Source organism: Dendropsophus ebraccatus, chromosome 8 (assembly GCF_027789765.1).
Source record: "Dendropsophus ebraccatus isolate aDenEbr1 chromosome 8, aDenEbr1.pat, whole genome shotgun sequence".
NCBI lineage: Eukaryota > Metazoa > Chordata > Amphibia > Anura > Hylidae > Dendropsophus > Dendropsophus ebraccatus.
Window position 1 is genome coordinate 118,279,779 of NC_091461.1, and position 24,733 is coordinate 118,304,511.

The 24,733-nt window shown below is 46.6% G+C and overlaps 1 protein-coding gene across 1 annotated transcript; it reads left to right on the plus strand.

Annotated features, from left to right (window-relative positions):
- Window positions 1–1,706: 1,706 nt before the first annotated feature.
- On the plus strand, window positions 1,707–23,765 carry LOC138798860 (cytochrome P450 4B1-like). The gene is made up of 12 exons (XM_069979473.1): window positions 1,707–1,933; window positions 3,625–3,767; window positions 4,529–4,575; window positions 5,064–5,191; window positions 15,524–15,648; window positions 15,819–15,970; window positions 18,720–18,826; window positions 19,258–19,448; window positions 21,025–21,158; window positions 21,884–21,948; window positions 22,882–22,964; window positions 23,541–23,765. The coding sequence occupies exons 1-12, from the start codon at window positions 1,742–1,744 to the stop codon at window positions 23,716–23,718; spliced, it is 1,545 nt and encodes a 514-aa protein (XP_069835574.1). The 5' UTR covers window positions 1,707–1,741; the 3' UTR covers window positions 23,719–23,765.
- The last annotated feature ends 968 nt before the right edge of the window (window positions 23,766–24,733 follow it).

Consider the following 24,733-nt stretch of genomic DNA (forward strand, 5'->3'; position numbering starts at 1 on the left):
TGTGTGTATATGAGGAGCAGCACTGTCCTGTGTATGTATATAAGGAGCAGCACTGTCCTGTGTATGTATATAAGGAGCAGCACTGTCCTGTGTATGTATATGAGGAGCAGCACTGTCCTGTGCCTGTATATGAGGAGCAGCACTGTCCTGTGTATGTATATGAGGAGCAGCACTGTCCTGTGTATATACTGTACATGTGGAGCAGCACTGTCCAGTTATGTACAGCTTCTCAAGCTCTCCCTGCTCACTAACCCCCTGTGCCCCTCCCTCTTCCATAGGCTATAATGGGCAGTGGAAGCCCGCCTTCACTCTGCTTCTCTCTGCTGTAGAAGGCTTTCCCTTGTTAATGAACAGATAAGAAGTGAGGATGAAGGGTATTAGGGTAACTGGCCTTGTCATTACACAGCAAAGTTCTTCTGCCTAATAAGGTCTATTACAAAGTTTCTTATATTTTCTTGTACTATTGATTACTGCCAAGATGTTTGAAATGACAGTGGCACTTTAAGCATTTTTTGGTTTTATATGAGCAAAGTTTAAATGTTAATATAGAAAGTTCTAGAATTTTCCAGTGCCTCTTCATTTTCCATAATTTTGCCTGCTGCCTGGTCTAGACAGTGGTTTCTACCCTGTTTCCCCAAAAATAAGACCTAGTAGAGGTTTTGCTGAATTGCTAAATATAAGGCCTCCCCCGAAAGTAAGACCTAGCAAAGTTTTTGTTAGGAAGCATGGCCGCCGGACAGAACACCAGGGCATGCAGCTGTGATTTTTTTTTTTAGCCGCTGTTGTCCCCAATCCTCACCGTCCATTACAGAGCAGCTGCATGCAGGACATGAAGATCGTCACCTGCAGCCAACCCCAATGTTCCCTTCTGCGGCCATCACTTGTAAATGAGCATGCAAGGCATCAAAAGGCCCATCGTCTTCTGCCATCCCCATTGTCCCCTACTGCAAGATGTATAGCTGTGCACAGTCTGCTGTTATCCCATCGCCTCCTGCCAAATTGTACTCTGTCCCTGCTGTGCTGTACGAGCGTGCTGTGGTGAGCTCCCCCTGGTGGCCAGAAGCCGCCATATTGTACACTGTCCCTGCTGTGCTGTACGAGCGTGCTGTGGAGAGTTCCCCTGGTGGCCACAAGCCGCCATACCGTACGCTGTCCCTGCTGTGCTGTATGAGTCTGCTGTGGTGAGCTCCCCCTGGTGGCCAGAAGCCACCATACCAAACGCTGTCCCTGCTGTGCTGTATGAGCGTGCTGTGGTGAGTTCCCCCTGGTGGCCGGAAGCCGCCATATTGTACACTGTTCCTGCTGTGCTATACGAGCGTACTGTGGAGAGTTCCCCCTGGTAGCCAGAAGCCACCATACCGTACGCTGTCCCTGCTGTGCTGTATGAGTCTGCTGTGATGAGCTCCCCCTGGTGTCTGTGCTGTGCATGTGATTTCTTCTTCATGGAAAAATAAAGTATTCCCTGAAAATAAGACCGAGTGCATCTGTGGGAGCAAATATAAATATATGAGACTGTCTTATTCTCAGGGAAGCGCGGTATATCAGCAGCTGCTACAATGTATCGGTAACTGGCGGATTAGAACTCCACTACATTCTTCCATACCTATGTACACACTTTCCTCACAGTTTTCTCTCCTCCTCCTCTATGTTATTGCCCTGTCCTTTGGACTTGTAAATGTGCAGCTCCTCCCGTCACTAATATATATATGGCTGAGTGTATAGCCCAGAACTAAACCCAACCATGACGTCCTCCATGCTGCCCGCTCTCCTCTCCCTGAGCCCCTTTGATCTCTTGTACTATGCCGCCACCCTGTGCGCCCTGTACCTGCTCTACAAAGTCTCCAGTCTCTACCTGAGACAGAAGAAGCTGGAGAGAGTCTTCAGTGCTTTCCCGGGTCCTAAGCGTCACTGGCTGTATGGTAACGTCCATGAGGTGGGTAATATTTAAAGCAGTACTCCGGCGAAAATCTTTTGCTTTCAAATCAATTGTTATCAGAAAGTCATATAGATTTGTAATTTACTTCTATTTAGATCTCTCGTCTTCCAGTACTTACCAGCTGCTGTATGTCCTGCAGGAAGTGGTGCATTCTCTCAGTCTGACACAGTGCTCTCTGCTGCCACCTCTGTCCATGTCAGGAACTGTCCAGAGCAGGAGAGGTTTTCTATGGGGATATGCTACTGTGCTGGACAGCAAGAGGTGGCAGCAGAGAGCACTGTTTCAGACTGGAGAGAATACACCACTTCCTACAGGACATACAGCAGCTGATAAGTACTGGAAGATTGGCGATTTCTAAATAGAAATAGTTTACAAATCTTCGGAGTGCCCCTTTAAGTTGCTTCTTAGTAACAGATGCCACAGTCAGTAGGTGACAACACAGGATCTCCGCACTTCTAGGAATATCAGTGCTGGAGAACAGAAGGTTGATCTACGTTCTGATATACGTAACGTTTTATGGTCTCTGCTTTTTATCACTGTTTACATACAGAGCTGAAATCCACTTCTTATCACGTTTAATGAACACAGACGCCAGCCAGGTGTTGTGGCCATAATTGGTCCCTAAAAACCATCGATATAGTCGTATAAATTTAGATGAATGCAGGTGCAAAAACTAAAGGTGCACTAAGAGGGTCTGATAGGGTGGTCTCAGCATCAGGACCCCCCACTGATCAAAACTCCTGATTAGGGATGAGCGAACCGAACCGTTACGAACCAGATTCGTTACGAACTTTGCAAAAGGTTCGTGACGAAGTTCGTTAAAACCGCAACGGCGTCGCAAAACTGTATTGTTTTCACAGAATGGAAGAGGATATCAGGAATTATTATGCTTAGAGGGATGTGTGATGGTTGTGTGATGTCCAGGAAAGCAGGAATTACTATGGAAAGAATGATAGATGCCCTTTGTGCCAGATCTGAGCTCATAATGTGGCTGTTATATAAGGTGAACATAATGGGGGGATATTAAATTAGATTCCAGATTCACAAAGAGGCATATGACTCTGCTGCCACCTCTGTCCATGTCAGGAACAGGAACCACTTCCTACAGGGCATACAGCAGCTGAAAAGTATTGGAATACTGGAGATTTTTTTTTTTTAAATTGAAGTAAATTACAAATCTATATAAATAGCTGATTTGAAAGAAAAAAACAATTGCCAGAGAATCCCCTGAAGGGTACGTTCACACTTGCCGGATCCGCAGCAGATTTCATTTAAATAACTGAACACAGCATCAAATCTGCACAATCAAATCTGCTGCGGATCTGCTGCGGATCCTGTAGGTGTGAACGCACCCTAAAAATGGACCAGTCAGCAGCAACTAAAATAAAGGCAGTGTACAATAGGTTTTCTTATCATGGATCAGGAGATATAACTCTTATTCCAGTTCGTCGCTCCAGCGCTGAGATATGCAAACTGAGTGTTAGTTTGAAAACACAAGGCAAAATGTTTCGGGTTTTTGCACCACCGGACTTTTTTTTTTAATAGTAATTTGCATAAAATCGTCCCCATCTCCAAATTAAAGCTCAATTTGCATAAAATTTTTAAGCTTATATCTCAGCACTGGAGCGACGGATTGGAGTAAGAGTTATTTCTCCTGTCTATTTAACATTTTTTCTTCCTCTTAACAGATGAAACAAGACGGGAATGATTTGGACGTTGTGAGCAGTTACGCCAAACAGTATGACTCCGCCTTCCCCTTGTGGTTTGGGAGTTTCTTTGCCTCTCTCGTTGTCTATCATCCAGACTATGTGAAAGCCGTTCTGTCCAGACAAGGGGAGTAACAATGCTGGCTTTTTAGCTCTTTAGTTTTCTTTGTTCTTTTTAGTATGGCCGTGAATGATCTATCACACTTCATAGAATGTTTTACCATCTAGCGAAAAGTAATAAGAAAAGCTGCTGACCTTTGGCCTTTGTAGAACATCATAAAAGAACAAGCACAAGGTTTTGTGGGATTTTGTAATAATCCTAAATTATAGGATTGTCAGAATTTAGTCACTGATATTCTGTTCTTAAAGGGGTACTCCAGCAAAAAAAATGTCTTCCAAATCAACTGGTTTCAGAAAGTTAGATGGATTTGTAAATGACGTCCATTTAAAAATCTCCAGTCTTCCAGTACTTATCAGCTGCTTTATGTCCTGCAGGAAGTGGTGTATTATTTCCAGTCTGACACAGTGCTCTCTGCTGCCACCTCTGTCCATGGCAGGGACTGTCCAGAGTAGAAGCATATTCCCATTGAAAAACCTCTCCTGCTCTGGACAGTTCCTGACATGGACAGAGGTAGCAGCAGAGAGCACTGTGTCAGACTAGAAATAATACACTGCTTGCTGCAGGACATACAGCAGCTGATAAGTACTGAAAGACTGGAGATTTTTAAATAGAGTAAAATTACAAATCTATATAACTTTCTGAATCCAGTTGATTTAAAAGAGACTGCTTTAATTTTATTTTTTGTGGACACAAACATCTTTAATCAGAGCTGTACGCCTCGTCATGTCTTCTGTATATATCCTAAGTGCATATATTATTCTTTACAGATCCAAAGGACAACTTTGGCTATTACTTCCTGACTCCTTGGATTGGTATGTAACATTGACTGGCAAATGGTATCATATATCATATAAGTATAACGGTATAATATAATTAAAGGGGTATCCCGGACCACTGCAACTCTACAATATGGAAGCTGATAAAGGGAACGCAGGATAGTGGGACACCGCAACATGCCGTGAGCTGGGCGGGAATCTTACTTGTTTTTAAGGCTCATAACTGTGCACTGATATATATATATATATATATATATATATAGTTATACAGATCTGTAAACTTCTATAAAAAAATCTCCAGTCTTCCAGTACTTATCAGCTGCTGCATGTCCTGCAGGAAGTGGTGTATCTCTCCAGTCTGACACAGTGCTCTCTGCTGCCACCTCTGTCCATGTCAGGAACTGTACAGAGCAGCAGCAAATCCCTATAAAAAACCTTGAATAGATTACAGTATCAGTACATCCTGCTCCAGTTGATACAGTTCTCCACCTCTCTGACTTATCTACTTCTCTTATATCCTTCAGGGAAAGGTTTGCTGGTGCTGTCAGGACAGAAATGGTTTCAGCACCGAAGACTATTGACCCCCGGATTTCATTATGATGTTCTGAAGCCGTATGTCCGTATAATGTCCGACTGTGCTAATGTCATGCTGGTAAGGAGATATTACAGGGTCACAACCCTCCTCGGTCCTCCAGTAACCCATCTAGTGTAAAGCAGGAGAAAGGAGGGTAGAGGGAGGTGATCAACCTCGGTGTGGTTATTTGCTCATAGCAGTTTTTTGTGTTAAAGGGGTATTCAATTCAAACATAACTTTTAGGCCATGTTCACACTGCGTATGAGACCGGCCGTTCCGTGACTCCGGCCGGGTCACGGAACGGCCGGTCTCAGCCCGGATCATCACGGCCGGTACTTAAGTACCACCCCGCAAATCTACGGCCGTAGTTCTGCGGCGAGAACTACGGCCGTAGATTTAAGTAGTGTGAACATAGCCTTAATATGTTGCTGCCTATGGTGAGACTAACAATTCCTTCCATACTTGTTATTATTAGTGATGAGCGAGTACTAAAATGCCTGGGTGCTCGTTACTCGAGACGAGTATTTCCCAATACTCGAGTGCTCGTTTCGAGTAACGAATCCTATTGAAGTCAGTGGGAGACTCGAGCATTTTTTGAGGGGACTCAAGTTTGGTAGAGAGAAGGTCGTGTGAAAACCTGTCAACCTCAGAAATTGATGGAAACACAACAGAAATGGACAGGAAACAGCAGGGGCAGCATGTATGCATGCCTCTGAGGCTGCCTAATTGCACCATTATGCCTAATTCTGTGCAACAGCCTGGTTAAAACAGAGGTAGGCATAGGGACCACCCAAAAACTCAGCCTGACACAGCATGGCAGTGAGAACACAGGGAACCATTAAAACAGAGGTAGCTTATCATGAACCACCCAAAAATTCAGCCTGACACAGCATAGCGGTGAGGACAGAGTGAACAAGGTAGAAGCGGTAGACAGTCAGCCTTCCAAAAATTATACCAGACCTAGCATGGCAGTGAGCTCACAGAGAACCATTAAAAATGAGTGAGGAAGAAAGTGAGCCTCCCCAAAATTAGGCCAAACACTGCATGGCATTGAGCACACAGAGAACTGCCGGGATCAGCAGTAGCCAACATGGAGGCCAGGCAGGAGCAACAGTAACCAACATGGAGGCCAGGCAGGAGCAACAGTAACTAACATGGAGGCCAGGCAGGAGCAACAGTAGTTACATGGAGGCCAGGCAGGATCAGCAGTAGCCAACATGGAGGCAAGGGCAGGCACACCAGCATACCTCCCAACCGTCCCGTTTTCGGCGGGACAGTCCCGATTTTGGGGTCATGTCCCGCCGTCCCGGAACGGGCCCCAAGTGTCCCGCTTCCCAAAACACAGCTGGCCCTTTAACTACGAGTGCTCCTGGTGAACGCTGGCAGATGCGGGGCTGTGATTGGCTGGCTCCTGTGACCGGAAGCTGCATTCTGCCTCCGGCCACAAGAGTGCGGGAGATACAAACTCCCTCTGATGAGTCTGTTCCCGGCCTCAGGAGTGTATCAGCCGGCTGGGGAACTACTCCCTGCTCCCGCCCACCAGAAGACCGCGAAGGAGGGAGAAGAGGAGCACTGCTGCTGCACGGCCCGGTATCAGGGGATTGGGGGGTGTTAATGAGGCCGAGCAGGAGGCAGTTTACAGGGAAGGGGTTAAGTTACCTTTGGAGTCAGCACATCCCCCACCTTCTGTGCTGAGCACCCAGAGCACTGTACGGACTCAGCAGAGAAGGGGGGAGGGGAGGATGGGAGTGACTTAACCCCTTCCCTGCTGTGCACTGAGGTTAGCTGTCTGCTATCATGTCTGTCAGCCAGCTGCTGACACTACCAGGCACTGCCAGGAGGGAAGGAGTTAAGTGTGATGAATGAGGCTTCTCTGCCTGACCAGCCTGGACGGCAGACAGTGACCTGGAGGGACTGTGGATGAAGTGCTCATTATCTGTGTATTGTCTGATGTCCCCTAAAGTCACTATAAGGAAAGCCCCTTCTCTAGGGGGAGTAATCAGATGACTTCTAATACTACTACTCCCAGCAGGCTGCTGCATTAGGCTGAGGAGGCAGAGCCACAACTTAACTTTACATAGTAGCTAAAACTCATCCTGGCAGTCCAGAGGGTACAGAGAGATAATAATAGAGAATCCCTCCTGATAATAGAGAATCCCTCCTGATAATAGAGAATCCCTCCTGATAATAGAGAATCCCTCCTGATAATAGAGAATCACTCCTGATAATAGAGAATCACTCCTAAAAGAGAGGATATCACCTTTAATACTGTTTCCCCACAATTCTGGTCCATGTATGTAGTTTAATCCATGTCCCTATGTGGTCACCAATAGATGTACAATGCTGCCATGATTGCGCAGCTACTGGTGACCACATATATGTCCATATGCTGTACAAACAACGGCCGTTCCACGTGAACAACTGTTGTTTAACGCTAACTATGGTCAGAAGTAATGAACGTGTTCAATAACTCCAGCCGTAGGTTGTGTTAAACAACGGCCATTCAAGCTGAACGGTTGTTGTTTGTACAGAATATGAACATAGCCTTAAAGTGTAACGATCATCTTTCGCTGGTGGCAGGATACGCTGTCAAAATGCTGCCACCATGCTACAGTACCTGTGAAGGTCCAACAATACCATCAATTGCACTGTATGCAACGACACTGCCAGAAGTATTCCATCTCCGCTGCGCGCATATACAGGATATCCTGCCACCAGAGAAAGACGATCAGTACACTTTAAGTTTCACAAAGATTTGAAAAATAGGCCTTGGTACTTATGGCCAAAAGTGGGGAGTTAGAGAAGCACTACAGGAATTTTTTTTTCTTGCTTATATAATGCAACTTGGCAATTACTAGAGGTACTTTATTTATCATGCTATGCAGTTAGTCTACGGTAGCGGCATTAAAGTGACTGTACCACCAGGCCCAGGCTGAAGCACTGGAGGCAGGCCGACCCACCCTTAGTGGGGGGAAACCCCCGCCCCTCTATGATAGGGTTCCATTGATTCTAATGCAGTCACGTCATGGAGGGGCTGGAGTTTCTTCCCATAAGGGTGGGTCAGCCCGCCTCCAATGCTTCAGCCTGGGCCTTGTGGTACAGTCACTTTAAGTTATTGTATGGTGGCATTATTTAGTCATATATGTTGGTGATATTTAGATCTTTTGCTAATAGCGATAATTGGCGTGTTCAAATGGGCCTTCACAACGGGCGTATTGAGACCTAGTGCAGCCCAAGCTGTAAATACAGCCCTGGTGATCAGCAGTGTATTATATACTTATCTTCCTGTATGAGTGTGTATATATTTCTCCATTCTGTGTAGGTATACAGCAGTGTATTATATACTTATTATCCTCCTGTATGAGTGTGTATATATCTCTCCATTCTGTGTAGGTATACAGCAGTGTATTATATACTTATCTTCCTCCTGAGTGTGTATATATCTCTCCATTCAGTGTAGGTATACAGCAGTGTATTATATACTTATCTTCCTACTGAGTGTGTATATATCTCTCCATTCAGTGTAGGGATGTAATCCACAATATGTTATATTCTAAGTTTTATCACTTATCGCCAGCTACAGTCTTCAGAAATTAAAAAGATTTTTTTTTGCAGAGGAAATGAGCCAAAGCCAAGAGTTAGCTCTGAAGGAAAAGAGATATAAGTTAAAGTGCTATACTTACCATCCTGGTCAAACCATTTTTTTCTGCAAGAAAACCAATGTGGCACTACAGTGGAAGACGTGATATGGGAGGGTAGGGGCGTGTCTTGGGGGTTAGGGGCGTGTCTTGGGGATAGGGCGTGTCTTTGGGTGGGGTTAGGGGTGTGTCCATGTCCCTCTTTCCTCTCAGCCAAAGTTGGGAGGTATGCACCAGTAGTCAACATGGATGCCAGTAAAGGCCCAGCAGTGGTCAACATGGATGCCAGTTAAGGCCCAGCAAAAAGGAGGCAAGGGCAGGCACACCAGTAGTCAACATGGGTGCCAGTTAAGGCCCAGCAACAACGAGGCAAGAGCAGGCACACCAGTAGTCTACATGGATGCCAGTTAAGGCCCAGCAACAACGAGGCAAGGGCAGGCAGACCAGTAGTCTACATGGATGCCAGAGGTAGGCATATGGACCACAAATCATTTGGTACGAAATGGACAAAACAATGAGGCAAAATTAGAGACGCCAGTAAACTATAGGCCCAGCAGTAGTCGACATGGATGCCAGTTAAAGTGACTCTGTACCCACAATCTGTCCCCCCCAAACCACTTGTTCCTTCGGATAGCTGCTTTTAATCCAAGATCTGTCCTGGGGTCCGTTCGGCAGGTGATGCAGTTATTGTCATAAAAATAACTTTTAATCCAGCAGCGCTGTGTCTAACGGCCGGGGCTTACATTTGTATATGCATTAGGCTGGCACACCCTCTCTGTCCTTCCTTCCCACCCTCCTCAACACTTACTGCTGTTTGAGCTTTGCACAGGTGTATTAACGATCCAGCCCATGTTCATTATACAAACAGGTGGGGAATAGGAAGCAATCTGCCTGGAGCATTCCTGATGCTGAGGAGGGTGGGGAGGAGGAACAGAGAGGGTGTGCCAGCCTAATGGATATACAAATGTAAGCAGGCCCGGACTGGTAATCTGGCAAATCGGGCAAATGCCCGCTGGGCTGGCCGGATTACCAGTCCGTGGGCCACCCAGACTGCAAAAAAAAAAGACATTATAAATAAACAGCCCCGCCGCGGCCCTCTGCCGCTGTGCTGCTTAATCAGTTGCAGAGGGCCGCTGCCGGGCTGAAGACTGCGTGGTGGGCCGGGAGGGGGAAAAAAACAAACAACAACAACTTACCTGTCACCCATTCCAGGCCTGCAGCTCCTCCTCCGGCAGCGCGCGTCTTTCTCATCTTCCGGCGCAGGCAGCATAGTACAGGAGACTCTGCCTGGGCCGGACGTCGCAGCCTCTATCAGACGTCAGCGTGTGCGTGTGTCTTTAAGACGCACACGCTGACGCTGACGTCTGATAGAGGCTGCGACGTCCGGCCCAGGCAGAGTCTCCTGTACTATGCTGCCTGCGCCGGAAGATGAGCGAGATGCCACGCGCTGCCGGTGGAGGAGCGGCAGGAACGGGTGACAGGTGAGATTTATTTTTTTTTCGCGGGTGGGGGCACTGTGGGTGGTGGCACTGCTGGGGCGGCGTAATAATTGGAGCAAGATATGGGGGATAGAATAACTATTTGGGGTACCTAGGGGGCAGAGGGGGTTCTCTGGGGGGCATGGAGGGGGTACAAAATACGGGGCACAGAGGAGGGATAGCATAACAAGGGCTTAACAAAGAGGGGGCATAGTACACTATGGGGCACAAAGGGGGCATTTAAAAACTATATGGGGCATAGAGGGGGGCATATGAACACTATATGGAGCGCAGAGGGGGGCACAATGGAGGGGCACAATGGAGATATATATATACACACTATATGGGGGCACAGTGGGGATATATATATATACACTATATGGGGCACAGTGGGGATATATATATACACTATATGGGGCACAGTGGGGATATATATATACACTATATGGGGCACAGTGGGGATATATATATACACTATATGGGGGCACAGTGGGGATATATATATACACTATATGGGGGCACAGTGGGGATATACATACACTATATGGGGGCACAGTGGGGATATGCATACACTATATGGGGGCACAGTGGGGATATACATACACTATATGGGGGCACAGTGGGGATATATATACATACACTATATGGGGGCACAGTGGGGATATATATACATACACTATATGGGGGCACAGTGGGGATATATATACATACACTATATGGGGGCACAGTGGGGATATATATACATACACTATATGAGGGCACAGTCGGGATATATATACATACACTATATGGGGGCACAGTCGGGATATACATACACTATATGGGGGCACAGTGGGGATATATACATACACTATATGGGGGCACAGTGGGGATATATATATACACTATATGGGGCACAGTGGGGATATATATATACACTATATGGGGGCACAGTGGGGATATACATACACTATATGGGGGCACAGTGGGGATATACATACACTATATGGGGGCACAGTGGGGATATACATACACTATATGGGGGCACAGTCGGGATATACATACACTATATGGGGGCACAGTGGGGATATATATACATACACTATATGGGGGCACAGTGGGGATATATATATACACTATATGGGGCACAGTGGGGATATATATATACACTATATGGGGGCACAGTGGGGATATACATACACTATATGGGGGCACAGTGGGGATATATATACATACACTATATGGGGGCACAGTGGGGATATATATACATACACTATATGGGGGCACAGTCGGGATATATATACATACACTATATGGGGGCACAGTGGGGATATACATACACTATATGGGGGCACAGTGGGGATATATATACATACACTATATGGGGGCACAGTGGGGATATATATACATACACTATATGGGGGCACAGTCGGGATATACATACACTATATGGGGGCACAGTGGGGATATACATACACTATATGGGGGCACAGTGGGGATATATATACACACTATATGGGGGCACAGTGGGGATATACATACACTATATGGGGGCACAGTGGGGATATACATACACTATATGGGGGCACAGTGGGGATATACATACACTATATGGGGGCACAGTGGGGATATATATACATACACTATATGGGGGCACAGTGGGGATATATATACATACACTATATGGGGGCACAGTGGGGATATACATACACTATATGGGGGCACAGTGGGGATATACATACACTATATGGGGGCACAGTGGGGATATATATATACATACACTATATGGGGGCACAGTGGGGATATACATACACTATATGGGGGCACAGTGGGGATATACATACACTATATGGGGGCACAGTGGGGATATACATACACTATATGGGGGCACAGTGGGGATATATATACACACTCTATGGGGGTACAGTGGGGATATACATATACTATATGGGGGCACAGTGGGGATATAAATACACTATATGGGGGCACAGTTGGGATATATATATATATATACACTATATGGGGGCACAGTGGGGATATATATACCCTATATGAGGTCACAAAGGGGGCTTTGTGTACTATATGGGGGTGCAGAGAGGGCTATTATATGGGCACAGAGTGGGTACTATTACAGTGTGTGGCAATACATGGGGACTGTGTATAGAAGTAAGGTTGGTGGTAATGCCAGGAGCCTAAATTCTTTGTCTGGCAGATACTGGGGAGATGAATTGTGCTTGGGAGATTAGTCATGATGGCCGGGCCTGATGGGGAAGAAAAAAATAAAGTGAGCGACTCCGATCAGAGAAGACGTCACCTGTGAGTCCAGTGTAATCACTTATGTAGGGGCGAGAGTGGGGGGACACTTAGGTTATGGGGGGCTCAGGCACATCCTTGCACAGGGAACCTCTGCTGTCTGTGTCTGCCCCTGCTGACAGCTAATATTGCATCTTCTGAGGACAGTCCTGCTGCTCACACACTATATAATAGTACTAATAGTGTGTGACATAGTAATAATAATATCAGCAAGTGTTTACTGTGCGAGTAAGAGGCAGATTCCATTTAGTCAGGGGTCTGGGATAATTTATTTAGGAGTCTGATCGGGGAACAGCACAATGACAGAAGAGCGGACAGATCCGCTGGAATTGTTCTGTATTCTACCTGTGACTGCGTCTAATCACTGCTGTATACTCTTCTATAGTCTGCAGGGTGTAATACTCTGCAACATCTGTGTACACCCGGTAGCTGATATCACTGCTATATTCTATTCTGTAGTCTTGAGGGTGTAATAGTCTGCTGCATCTGTGTACACCTGGTATGTGATATCACTGCTGTATTCTATTCTGTAGTCTTGAGGGTGTAATAGTCTGCTGCATCTGTGTACACCTGGTATGTGATATCACTGCTGTATTCTATTCTGTAGTCTTGAGGGTGTAATAGTCTGCTGCATCTGTGTACACCTGGTATCTGGTGACTATATGGTCAGTGTATGGCGGTATTATTGATTATATTGGTAGTGTACACTTATTTTTCTTCTGTGATAATTCTGGGCTTCACATATGTAAGAAAGTAATGTGACCAAGTAGAGCAAAAAATTCTTCTGTTCGAAATAGCTGGCGAAATGGGTGTGTGTGTGTGTGGGGGGGGGGGGGGGGGGGCGACGATATATATGGGGGCTGGTGGGGGTTTTGTGCCAGGGCTGCTTTTCAGCCCCAGTCCGGCTCTGAATGTAAGCCCTGGCCGTTAGACACAGCGCTGCTTGATTAAAAGTTATTTTTATGACAATAACTGCATCCCCTGCCGAACGGACCCCAAGACAGATCTTGGATTAAAAGCAGCTATCCGAAGGTACAAGTGGTTTGGGGGGGTCAGATTGTAGGTACAGAGTCGCTTTAAGGCCCAGCCAAAAGGAGGCAAGGGCAGGCACACCAGTAGTCAACATGGATGGCAGAGGTAGGCATATGGACCACAAATCATTTGGTTTGAAATGGACAAAACTGAGGTTGACATCTGGCATTCCACAATGGCTCTGCGTTGCTGGTAAACCCTGGCTACCATCTGGAAGGTGGAATTCCACCTCATGGGCACGTCTGTGAGCAGTCTGTGAGCCGGCAGTTGCAAGCGCCTTTTCACTGCCCTAAGGGTGGCAGCATCTGTGGTTGACTTGCAGAAATGCGCACAGATGCGCCACACCTTGGTGAGCAAGTCAGCCAAATTCGGGTAGGTCTTAAGAAACAGCTGCAACACTAGGTTGAACACGTGGGCCAGCAGTGAAGTTCTATGCAGGATGTACCACAAATCCCAGCAATACAGTGTAGTACCCTCTAGTTTTGGGGGGCTGTACGGTACAATCCGGCTAGGCCAGCTGTCAGTCACCATCAAGGGTACACTTGATGCCTCTCGACCGGTGGTGGTGAGGCCCCGGCCACGGCTAGGCCAAAAAAATTAAATAAAACAGCAGGCTGGTTGGCGGGGGCGTGATCGGCGGGCCCCCGGTAATCAGTCCCGCTCCTCCGCAGACGTAGTGTGACGTCAGAGCATGACAGTGAGCACACAGAGAGCTATTAGAAGTGATACAGAAGCAATATAGCGTAGTGCCCACTAGTTTAGGGGGGGCTTGACAGTGCTATCTGGTATGGGCAACAACTGTACACAAGCTTTGTCACCCCAATACAATATGAGCAGTGAAGTAAGTTCAATGCAGGATGCACTACATATCCCAGCTGTACAGTGCAGTACACCAGGACCACCAGCGCCAAAATCAAAAAGGAGTACACTGAGCACTTCTTAGGGGTGTGTATGCAACACCTAATGCCCCCTTTCTGCCAGCAGCCGGTCACCACAGTGTGCTGGTTAAATCGCGGTAGCAGCACTGCAACTCCCAGCCAGCAGTCTGTAGTAATACTATTAATAAAAGCTTTTAGCCCTGAAAAGGTCTGTTTGTTTGTATTGCTAGTATATACCCTGCCTACTGGAACGCTATATCCTACACTGACACTCTCCCTGACCAGCAGCAGCTCTGTCCCTGATCTCTCACAGCATGCGTCTGAAGCCAGCACTGCCGGCGCCGAGTTTTATATGGCAGGGTCATCTGATCTGGCCAACCAATCGCTGCTATTGACATGTATGGGTCCCACGTCATCGCAGGATGTACCAAAGAGTCTCCTGCATGTTTATTGGCTGCGAAAAAGCGCCCAAACTTACAGGAAACGAATGATGAGATTTCCTTGAGAATCGCGAGTACCATCAAGTACCCTAATACTCGATCGAGTACCAAGCTCGGCGAGCACGTTCGCTCATCTCTAGTTATTATCTATTCAGTCTCCTTCCCCCAGTTCTGAGCTGCTGCTTTCTGCTAAAAACACAAAAATCTGTGTGTGAGCTTTTCTCTCTGTCTCCCCCTCCTCCCTTCAGGGACGACTGATGTAGATATGTCCCTGTCTGGCTTTATCCGCAACATTGTAGCTTTTTGTAATGCTGGGAGGGTTAATCACAGTGAGTTCATTAGCAATTTGACCTCAGATTAACCCTCTCAGCATTTCAAAGAAGCTACAATGTTGCAGATAAAGCCTGCCAGGGACTTGTTTACATCAGCCGTCTCAGAAGGGAGGGGGGAGGAGGGGGAGACAGAGAGAAAGGCTTATACAGAGATTTTTGTGTCTTCTGCAGAAAACAGCAGCTGAGAACTGGGGGAAGGAGACTGAATAGATAATAAGAAGTATCGAAGGAATTGTTAGTCTCACCATGGGCAGCAACATATCAAAAGTTATGTTTGTGTGGAATACCCCTTTAAACACATGCAAATTCTTATTGTTTAGGACAAATGGGAGAAACTGGTGCCAGATAAGAACCCAGTGGAGCTTTTCCATCATGTCAGCCTGATGACCCTGGACACCATCATGAAATGCGCCTTCAGCTACCAGAGTGACTGCCAGGATAATAGGTGGGGTAATGTCGATCATGTATTTCAGTGCTCTGTTACCAGCTAGATACATGTCCTAGAGGCAGAGGACCCGGTCCGGCTGACCCCGTCCCTGCAGTCATCCTCACACTCTATTCTAGTACCCATACACTGTATATATGATGGTTGATCACTTTCTTTTCTTTTTGCAGTGATAATGAATATATCAAAGCGGTGTATGAGCTCACCGAGCTGGTGGAACTCCGGACCCGCTGCTTCCCCTATCACAATGATGTTATTTTTCACCTGAGCCCACATGGATTCCGCTTCCGGAGAGCGCTGAGGATAGCGCACGGACACACAGGTCAGACCACCCGTATGTTACCCAAAGGATGGAGGGTGCTGGGGGTAACAGCAGGGGGCTAGGTGGTGGTGCTTTCATTGGGCACTTGTCATGGTGGCCACAAGGGGTGATGAGCACCCCCGGGTGTACTAACACTGGGTGTCTGGGTGCAGGTGCGGAGCAAAGTGAGCACAGAGTCCAGCGGTGACGCCACTTCTATGGTGGTTGGTAGTGCAGTACAGCCTAGCCAGTGATGGTACTGTCGTAACGCCAATGCTAGTTCAGCACACAGGTTGGGTGTTACACCTGCTTTTATGTTATGGCTGGCTATACTGGTCCCCATTGGTCATTGATCTGCGGGATTGTCATGGGTCCCTTGGGCGCTTATCACGGTGGTCCAGAGTGGGGAGATGACCCATCCGGACTGTCGGTACCGCCACCCACAGAAAGGATGGTGTAATCGCAAGGATGGTGTAGCCGATATGTGTAGGTGCTGGTGCAATGATCACTGAGTCCCAACAGAATAAATAAAAAGGCTTTATTAATAGTCTCTTGTGATACAGGATACACTGGTAACAAACAACTTCTTGGGTACAGACTTGTGTTCACTGGATCTTTGCTGGGAGATACTTTTAGTGCCGAGGTAGAATAGCGGAGCTGGTGCAGCTTAAGGTTGAGCAGTGAAGAGAAGAGGAGTTTGTCAGAAGAGCCCCAACCCAGGGTAGTAGTGTGCTCTGCCGGAACTTGAGAGAGAGAGAGAGAGATACTTGAGAGAAGAATACTTGTGAGAAGAATACTTGTGTCCGTGTTTCATCTAAACCACCTTCTGCCCTGCAGTGTTGGAGTACCCGTCCTATGAGGGTGACACAAGCCCCAGTATTGGTTACCTGAGAGTAGCTAAGTGTCCGAAATTATCCGGTGTCACCTGCTCTGAGAGATAGAGTACGTAGACCTTCATACGGTTGCTTTGCTCTATCCGGGTCAGTTCCTCTGTACTAGGACACTGTCCTGCACTTTTTCAGAGAGGTTCACGGTGTGGGCTGGGGTGATCTCTGACTTGTCCTCCTATTGGGGTTTAGCACTGCATAGTGTCTGTAGTTATACTGTCAAAAGGAAAAGTCTCTGGGTTCTCCATACACGTGTGTCTCTGACCAACTTACTAACACTCAATTGTACCCTAGGGGCTTTGTGTGTATGTTTACAGAGCAGGGATAGGTAAGAGAAGACAAAGTATCTCCTATTGGTCTGCACAGACCATGTGGTACATAAACGGTAACCCTTTAGCAGCTACAGCTGTGAAACATATAACAGAGTTTAAACGTAATACTGGCACCTAGTGGTAAAACTAAAGAATGCACCTTCATCACCACTTTAGGTTACAAACCCACTTGCCGGATCTGCAGCGAGTCTCCTTGCTGCGTTTTTGCAGCTAGACTCGCTGCAGATCCCGGCCCTATACTTTCAATAGCAGAGAAACTCGCAGCAGGGATGTACATCCCTGCTGCGATTTTGTCTGCAGCCCGCCCCATTAACCCCCCGGCCGCCGGACATTATACATTACCGGGTCCCCGTTCCTGCTTGCTTCGGGGCTCCCGGTGTCTTCACGGCCCGCCCGGCCAATCAGTGCGCTGCGGCGGGGCAGCGCACTGATTGGCCGGGCGGAACGTGCCGGGAGCCGCTGAAGCAAGCAGGAGCCGGGATCAGGTAATGTATATCGCCCCCAGCCGCACGATCGCCCCCAGCCCCGCAGCCCCCGACCGCACCATCGCCCGCAGCCCCCGGCCGCACCATCGCCCTTAGCCCTGCAGCCCCCGACCTCACGATCGTGCAGCCGGGGGCTGCGGGGCTGCGGGCGATCATGCGGCCGGGGGCTGCGGAGCTGAGGGCGATCGTGCGGCCGGGGGCTGGGGGGCTGCAGGCGATCGTGCGGCCGGGGGCTGAGGGGCTGGGGGCGATCGTGCGGCCGGGGGCTGCGGGGCGATCGGGGCTGCAGGGGGGCGGGCAGGATATACATTACCAGGTCCCCGCTCCTGCTTGCTTCGGCGGCTCCCGGCACGTTCCGCCCGGCCAATCAGTGCGCTGCCCCGCCGCAGCGCACTGATTGGCCGGGCGGGCCGTGAAGACACCGGGAGCCCCGAAGCAAGCAGGTACGGGGACCCGGTAATGTATAATGTCCGGCGGCCGGGGGGTTAATGGGGCGGGCTGCAGACAAAATCGCAGCAGGGATGTACATCCCTGCTGCGAGTTTCTCTGCTATTGAAAGAATAGGGCCAGGATCTGCAGCGAGTCTCCCTGCAAAAACGCAGCAAGGAGACTCGCTGCAGATCCGGCAAGTGGGTTTGTAACCTTAGGGATAACTTTGCAACAGGTGCCATATAAGGAACACTTCTGGTGGGACACCACAGAGGTGGTAGGTGGTACTTGAGCAAAGTTAGGTTAAGGGACTTGGGGCCTTGCCTAATAAGTACAGAACTCTGCCGTGGCGGCCTGTACTCTGTGTGACTTAGTTGAAGAATATTTGCTACTGCTCTGGACAGTTCCTGACATGGACAGAGGTGGCCGCAGAGAGAACTGTATCAGACTGAAAGAATACACCACTTCCTGGAGGACATACAGCAGCTGATAACTACTGGAAGACTGGAGATTTTTAAATAGAAGTAACTTACAAATATCAATTACATAATATATAACCTCCTGACACCAATTGGTTTGAAAAAAGAAAAAAAATGTCACCGGAGTACCTCTTTAATTAGATATTTGTTCCATATAGAAAATGTAATTAAACTGAGGAAAGAATCCCTGAAACAGGAGACGGAGCTGGAGAAGATCAAACAGAAGAGACACTTGGATTTTCTGGACATCCTATTATGTGCCAAGGTACTGAACTGTTCCCTGTATAACGACCATGGATCTAGGGGTGCAGCTATACATAGGGGACCATGTCACAGATTGTAGATGGGTCCAGGAGCCATTAGTTATGTCTCTATGTTACTTCTGGCTGGTGGCAGCATTATAATTCCGGCCACAAGAGGGCGCTCCCCCCCCCAACCCCCCCCCCCCCATTGTGGCGCATGAGTGACATCATTTGTGCATTTGCAAAGCCCAAATAGAGAGAAGCCGGAGGGGGACGACTCTGCAGCCGTGCAGCAGGAGTGCTTTTTTTCTCCTCCATTTTTACAGCCAGGACACCCGGATGAAAGGCGTCCTGATCAGCGTTTCCTGAGCGTAAAAATGGCCACAGACGTGAGCAGGAGACCTAAAACTAACGTCTCCAGTTACGTAGATGTGTCTATGTCTTTGGTCGCCAGGATGAGAATGGTCAGGGACTGTCTGATGAAGATCTGCGGGCAGAGGTGGACACCTTCATGTTCGAGGGGCACGATACCACGGCCAGCGGGGTCTCCTGGACGTTCTACTGTTTGGGTAAATACCCTGAGCACCAGGAGAAATGCCGGGAGGAGATCAGAGAGGTCCTGGGAGATCGGAGCACAGTCGAATGGTGAGGACTCCAGCTATTTTTTCTGTTTCAAATCAATTGGTTTCAAAAAATTATATAGATTTGTAATTTACTTTTATTTAAAAATCTCCAGTACTTATCATCTGCTGTATGTCCTGCAGGAAGTGGTGTATTCTCTCCAGTCTGACACAGTGCTCTCTGCTGCCACCTCTGTCCATGTCAGGAACTGTCCAGAGCAGGAGAGGTTTTCTAGGAGGATTTGCTGCTGCTCTGGACAGAGGTGGCAGTAGAGAGCACTGTGTCTGACTGCAAAAAAAAAACACTACTTCCTGCAGGACATACAGCAGCTGATAAATACAGGAAAAGTTGAAGTAGAAGTAAATTACAAATATTATAACTTTCTGACACAAAGTGATTTGAAATAAAAACAAATTTTGTTGGAGTGCCCCTTTAAATGGGAACTCCGGATAAGAAAAACTTGTTTTCTATTAAAAGTTATATAGATGTGTCTATACAATGTATTACTGTATCTGTGCCGTTCTGCCACACTGGTAGCTGATAGAAATCCAGGAAGTGAAAAAAAAAACAAATCTTCCATACCTCTGTCTCACATTGTGTGTGTTTGCTAGTCTCAAGGGCCTATTACACGGGTCGTTAAGAGGAGCAAACGAGCGCTCTCAGCGGGTGAGTGCGGGAGGGGGCGGCGGGGAGCTGCGGGGGGCTGCCCGAGTGATCGCTGATCGTCCGGGCAGCCCATAGGATATAGCAGCGTCTGCTGCCGACGCTCCTACTCAACGAACCGGCGGCAGCAGATCGCTGCTATATCAGTCGCTTGTTTTTCAACATGTTGAAGGGGCCTATTACACAATGGGACCACAATGAAATGATAAAGTACTGCGAATAATTCAGTAACACAATGGAACTGCAATGTGTGAACACAGCCTAGATGTTCTGCAACAGCTTCGCGCAGGATGGGGGACTGTGATGGAACAGCTGAGGGAAAGCATTGCATTCTGGAACCTGTAGTATTGAGTACTTCTGCTCAACCAGGAAATACAGAAACACAAAACAGAACAAAATCCCCCAAAACAAATGGGATAGACAGGTAAGTAATGCGTTATGCTTCTGCAGAAGTTTCATTTTTTTTAACCTCTACCCGGAGTTCCCCTTTAAGGCTATGAACACCTCTGAATTCCAGCTTTGAGGGTCTTCATTCATAATTTTGCCTAGTTTTTCTTTTCTTATTGTATTCTCACATAATGATGTCTATAGTATTTTGTTCTCAGGGAAATAGTCTCCAGCCCTGTTCTCAGTCTCCAGCCCTAATCTCCCCTCTCCTGAACTCTGGATATCCAGCATTCTGAATGTAGTCTTCTATCTGAACAGAGAATTTATATATAAATATATCCCCAGCATGGCATGATCCCCGGGTAAATAAGAGGAGAAGATAAGCCCGGGCTCTTGCCATGCTGTGGACCGCTGCTGGTGCCGCTCAATCTTTAGTGGCCGGGTCTGGTTACTGCAGCTTACTGTGGATCCTGTTCACTTGAATGAGGATAATCCATCCATTATGTTGGGAAAACCCCTGTAAATTATTATAAATGTTTCATGTTGGCAGGGAGGACCTGGGTAAGATGCCATACACCACTATGTGTATAAAGGAGAGTATGCGTCTCTACCCGCCTGTACCAGGAGTGGCTCGCCAGCTTAAGGAACCAATCACATTCTTAGATGGGCGGAGCCTGCCCAAAGGTGAGTACAAGTTTTAAAATAAATGAAGATACTAAATAAGTCCTAATCTCCCCATTCACCACAGACAAGCTCTTCTTTATTAAAGGGGTACTCCAGTGCTGATAAAAAACAAACAATCAATCAAACATAGTTTTTCCATTTACCATCCCTCTGGAGTCTGTCTCCATTTCCCGCTGTTTGCAGGTCCCTGAAGCTCCAGTTTGTGTTTCATTTTTTTCTTCACTTCCTGGTTTGGGCTTTCCCACAATGCATTTTGTCTCCTGTGATGTCTAACTGACTCTGTAAAACTGTTAGATGGCTTACATCTTGTTTAGCCAATCAGAGCTGAGCAACCAGAGTGATCTGACAAAGGGAGGCTGGCCTAACAGGGCTTATACCCGCCTTCCTCTTGATGATGTCACTTTCACAAAATGGCTGCCACAGAGCAGCCTGGGGTCAACAGTCATTAGGTAAGAATGAGTTTACTTCACTTCCTGGTGGGGGATTGAGGGGGGAAAAGATAGGGAAGGGGGGCAGATAGGTTATTGAAGCATTTTACAATGTTATATAACTTTTTAATATGTTTCAATTACTGGGAAAAAGTTTTTCGCTGGAGTACCCCTTTAATTTTTAAGAGTATTATTATTATTATTATTATTATTATTATTACTGTTATTACTGTTATTACTGTTATTATTATTATTTCCTGAATTATACAATTATTAACTTTCACTTTAATGTAACAGGTTCCAGTGTATTTCTTCATATATTTAGCATGAACAGATCCCCCAGTATGTGGGATAATCCTGAGGTGAGTGGACTCCACATCAAGTAATTTTGCATATGTAGATAGATAGATAGATAGATAGATAGGAGATAGATAGGAGATAGATAGATAGATAGATAGATAGATAGATAGATAGATAGATAGATAGATAGATAGGAGATAGATAGATAGATAGATAGATAGATAGATAGGAGATAGATAGGAGATAGATAGATAGATAGATAGATAGATAGATAGATAGATAGATAGGAGATAGATAGATAGATAGATAGGAGATAGATAGATAGATAGATAGATAGATAGATAGATAGATAGATAGATAGGAGATAGATAGATAGGAGATAGATAGGAGATAGATAGATAGATAGATAGATAGATAGATAGATAGATAGGAGATAGATAGATAGATAGGAGATAGATAGGAGATAGATAGATAGGAGATAGATAGATAGATAGATAGATAGATAGATAGATAGATAGATAGATAGATAGATGATAGATAGGAGATAGATAGATAGATAGATAGATAGATAGATAGATAGATAGATAGGAGATAGATAGATATATGATAGGAGATAGATAGATAGATAGATAGATAATAGATAGATAGATAGATAGATAGATAGATAGATAGATAGATAGATAGATAGATAGATAGGAGATAGATAGATAGATAGATAGATAGATAGATAGATAGATAGATAGGAGATAGATAGGAGATAGATAGATAGATAGATAGATAGGAGATAGATAATAGATAGATAGATAGATAGGAGATAGATAGATAGATAGATAGATAGATAGATAGATAGATAGATAGATAGATAGGAGATAGATAATAGATAGATAGATTATTGATATTATTGATAAATCCCCCCCACACACACCTATACATTGTGGACGTCCCTCGTTACTTTGCATAATAAAACAATTGTTTCTACTCTTTTATGATTTCAGGCTTTTGATCCGCTGAGGTTTTCCCCCGATAACACATCAAAGTGGCATTCCCATATGTATGTGCCCTTCTCCGCCGGATCCAGGTAACACAGCTAAAAAAAGAGCGGGAGGAAGGGGGAGGCACATGTCTACTGAAGTCTATGGAGACTGTGGTGGTCAGGAATTGATGGATGGGGGTCAATGAGACCCGAGTCCCCCCATAGTGGTGGATCCCACACTATGTATATGATGGTAATATCAATTAAAGGGGTAGTTCTTTCAAATTTCAAACTAGTCCCAGCAAGTGCCAGAGATTTGTAATTTACTTCTATAAAAAAAATCTCCAGGCTCCAGGACTTATCAGCTGCTGTATGTCCTGCAGGAAGTGGTGTATTCTTTCTAGTCTGCTGCCACCCCTGTTTATGTCAGGAACTGTCCAGAGCAGCAGCAAATCCCTCTCCTGCTTTGGACAGTTCCTGACATGGACAGAGGTGGCAGCAGACTAGAAAAAATACACCACTTCCTGCAGGACATACAGCAGCTAATAAGTCCTGGAGTACTGGAGATTTTTTAATAGAAGTAAGTTACAAATATCTGGCACTTTCTGACACCAGTTGATTAAAAAGATTTTTTTTTTTTTGTGAACCAAAACCTCCATATTCTCTCCCCCTTACTTACAGGAATTGCATTGGACAGAACTTTGCTATGAATGAGATGAAGGTCGCTCTGGCTCTGACGTTACCCAGATTCGAGCTGAGTATGGACCCCGACAATGAGCCCCTGAAGATCCCGCAGCTCGTCTTACGTTCTCTAAACGGCATTCACGTCTACCTGAAGAAACTAGGAAGAACATCATAAAACCTAAATGTTACGATAATGAAATCCTGTATTCTGTATATACTGCACGTGCGCTGTACGCCTACAATACGTGTTGTTTGCCACCCCTGACAGGAAGTTGTGTGCTCCCTCTGACAGGAAGTTGTGTGCTACCCCTGACAGGAAGTTGTGTGCTACCCCTGACAGGAAGTTGTGTGCCACCCCTGACAGGAAGTTGTGTGCCACCCCTGACAGGAAGTTGTGTGCTCCCTCTGACAGGAAGTTGTGTGCCACCCCTGACAGGAAGTTGTGTGCTACCACTGACAGGAAGTTGTGTGCCACCCCTGACAGGAAATTGTGTGCTACCACTGACAGGAAGTTGTGTGCCACCCCTGACAGGAAATTGTGTGCTACCCCAGACAGGAAGTTGTGTGCCACCCCTGACAGGAAGTTGTGTGCCACCCCTGACAGGAAGTTGTGTGCTACCCCTGACAGGAAGTTGTGTGCCACCCCTGACAGGAAGTTGTGTGCCACCCTTGACAGGAAGTCGTGTGCTTATTTTCAATGCTGTGTTGTCTTCAGCTTCATGACTCCTCCCCCTCTCCAGAGACAACGCATCATCCCCTGCTATATCAGGAGTATGGCTGGATTGTGTCTCTGAACTCTAGCCCCACCCTCTGTCCAGCCTTCTGATATAGCAGGGGATGATGTATTTACTCAGGATGCGAGGACAAGTCATATATACAAATACATACATGTATCTTTATTGGAACAGTTAAAGGACAACTCCGGTGAAAAGCTTTTTCCCAGTAATTGAAACACATTACAAAGTTATATAACTATATATCTGCCCCCCTTCCCTGTCTTTCCCCCTCAATCCCCCACCAGAAAGTGAAGTAAACTCAGTCTTACCTAATGACTGTTGACCCCAGGCTGCTCTGTGGCAGCCATTTTGTGACAATAACATCATCAAGAGGGAGGCGGGTATAAGCCCTGTTAGGCCAGCCTCCCTTTGTCTGATGACTCTGATTGGCTGAGCAAGATGTAAGCCATCTAA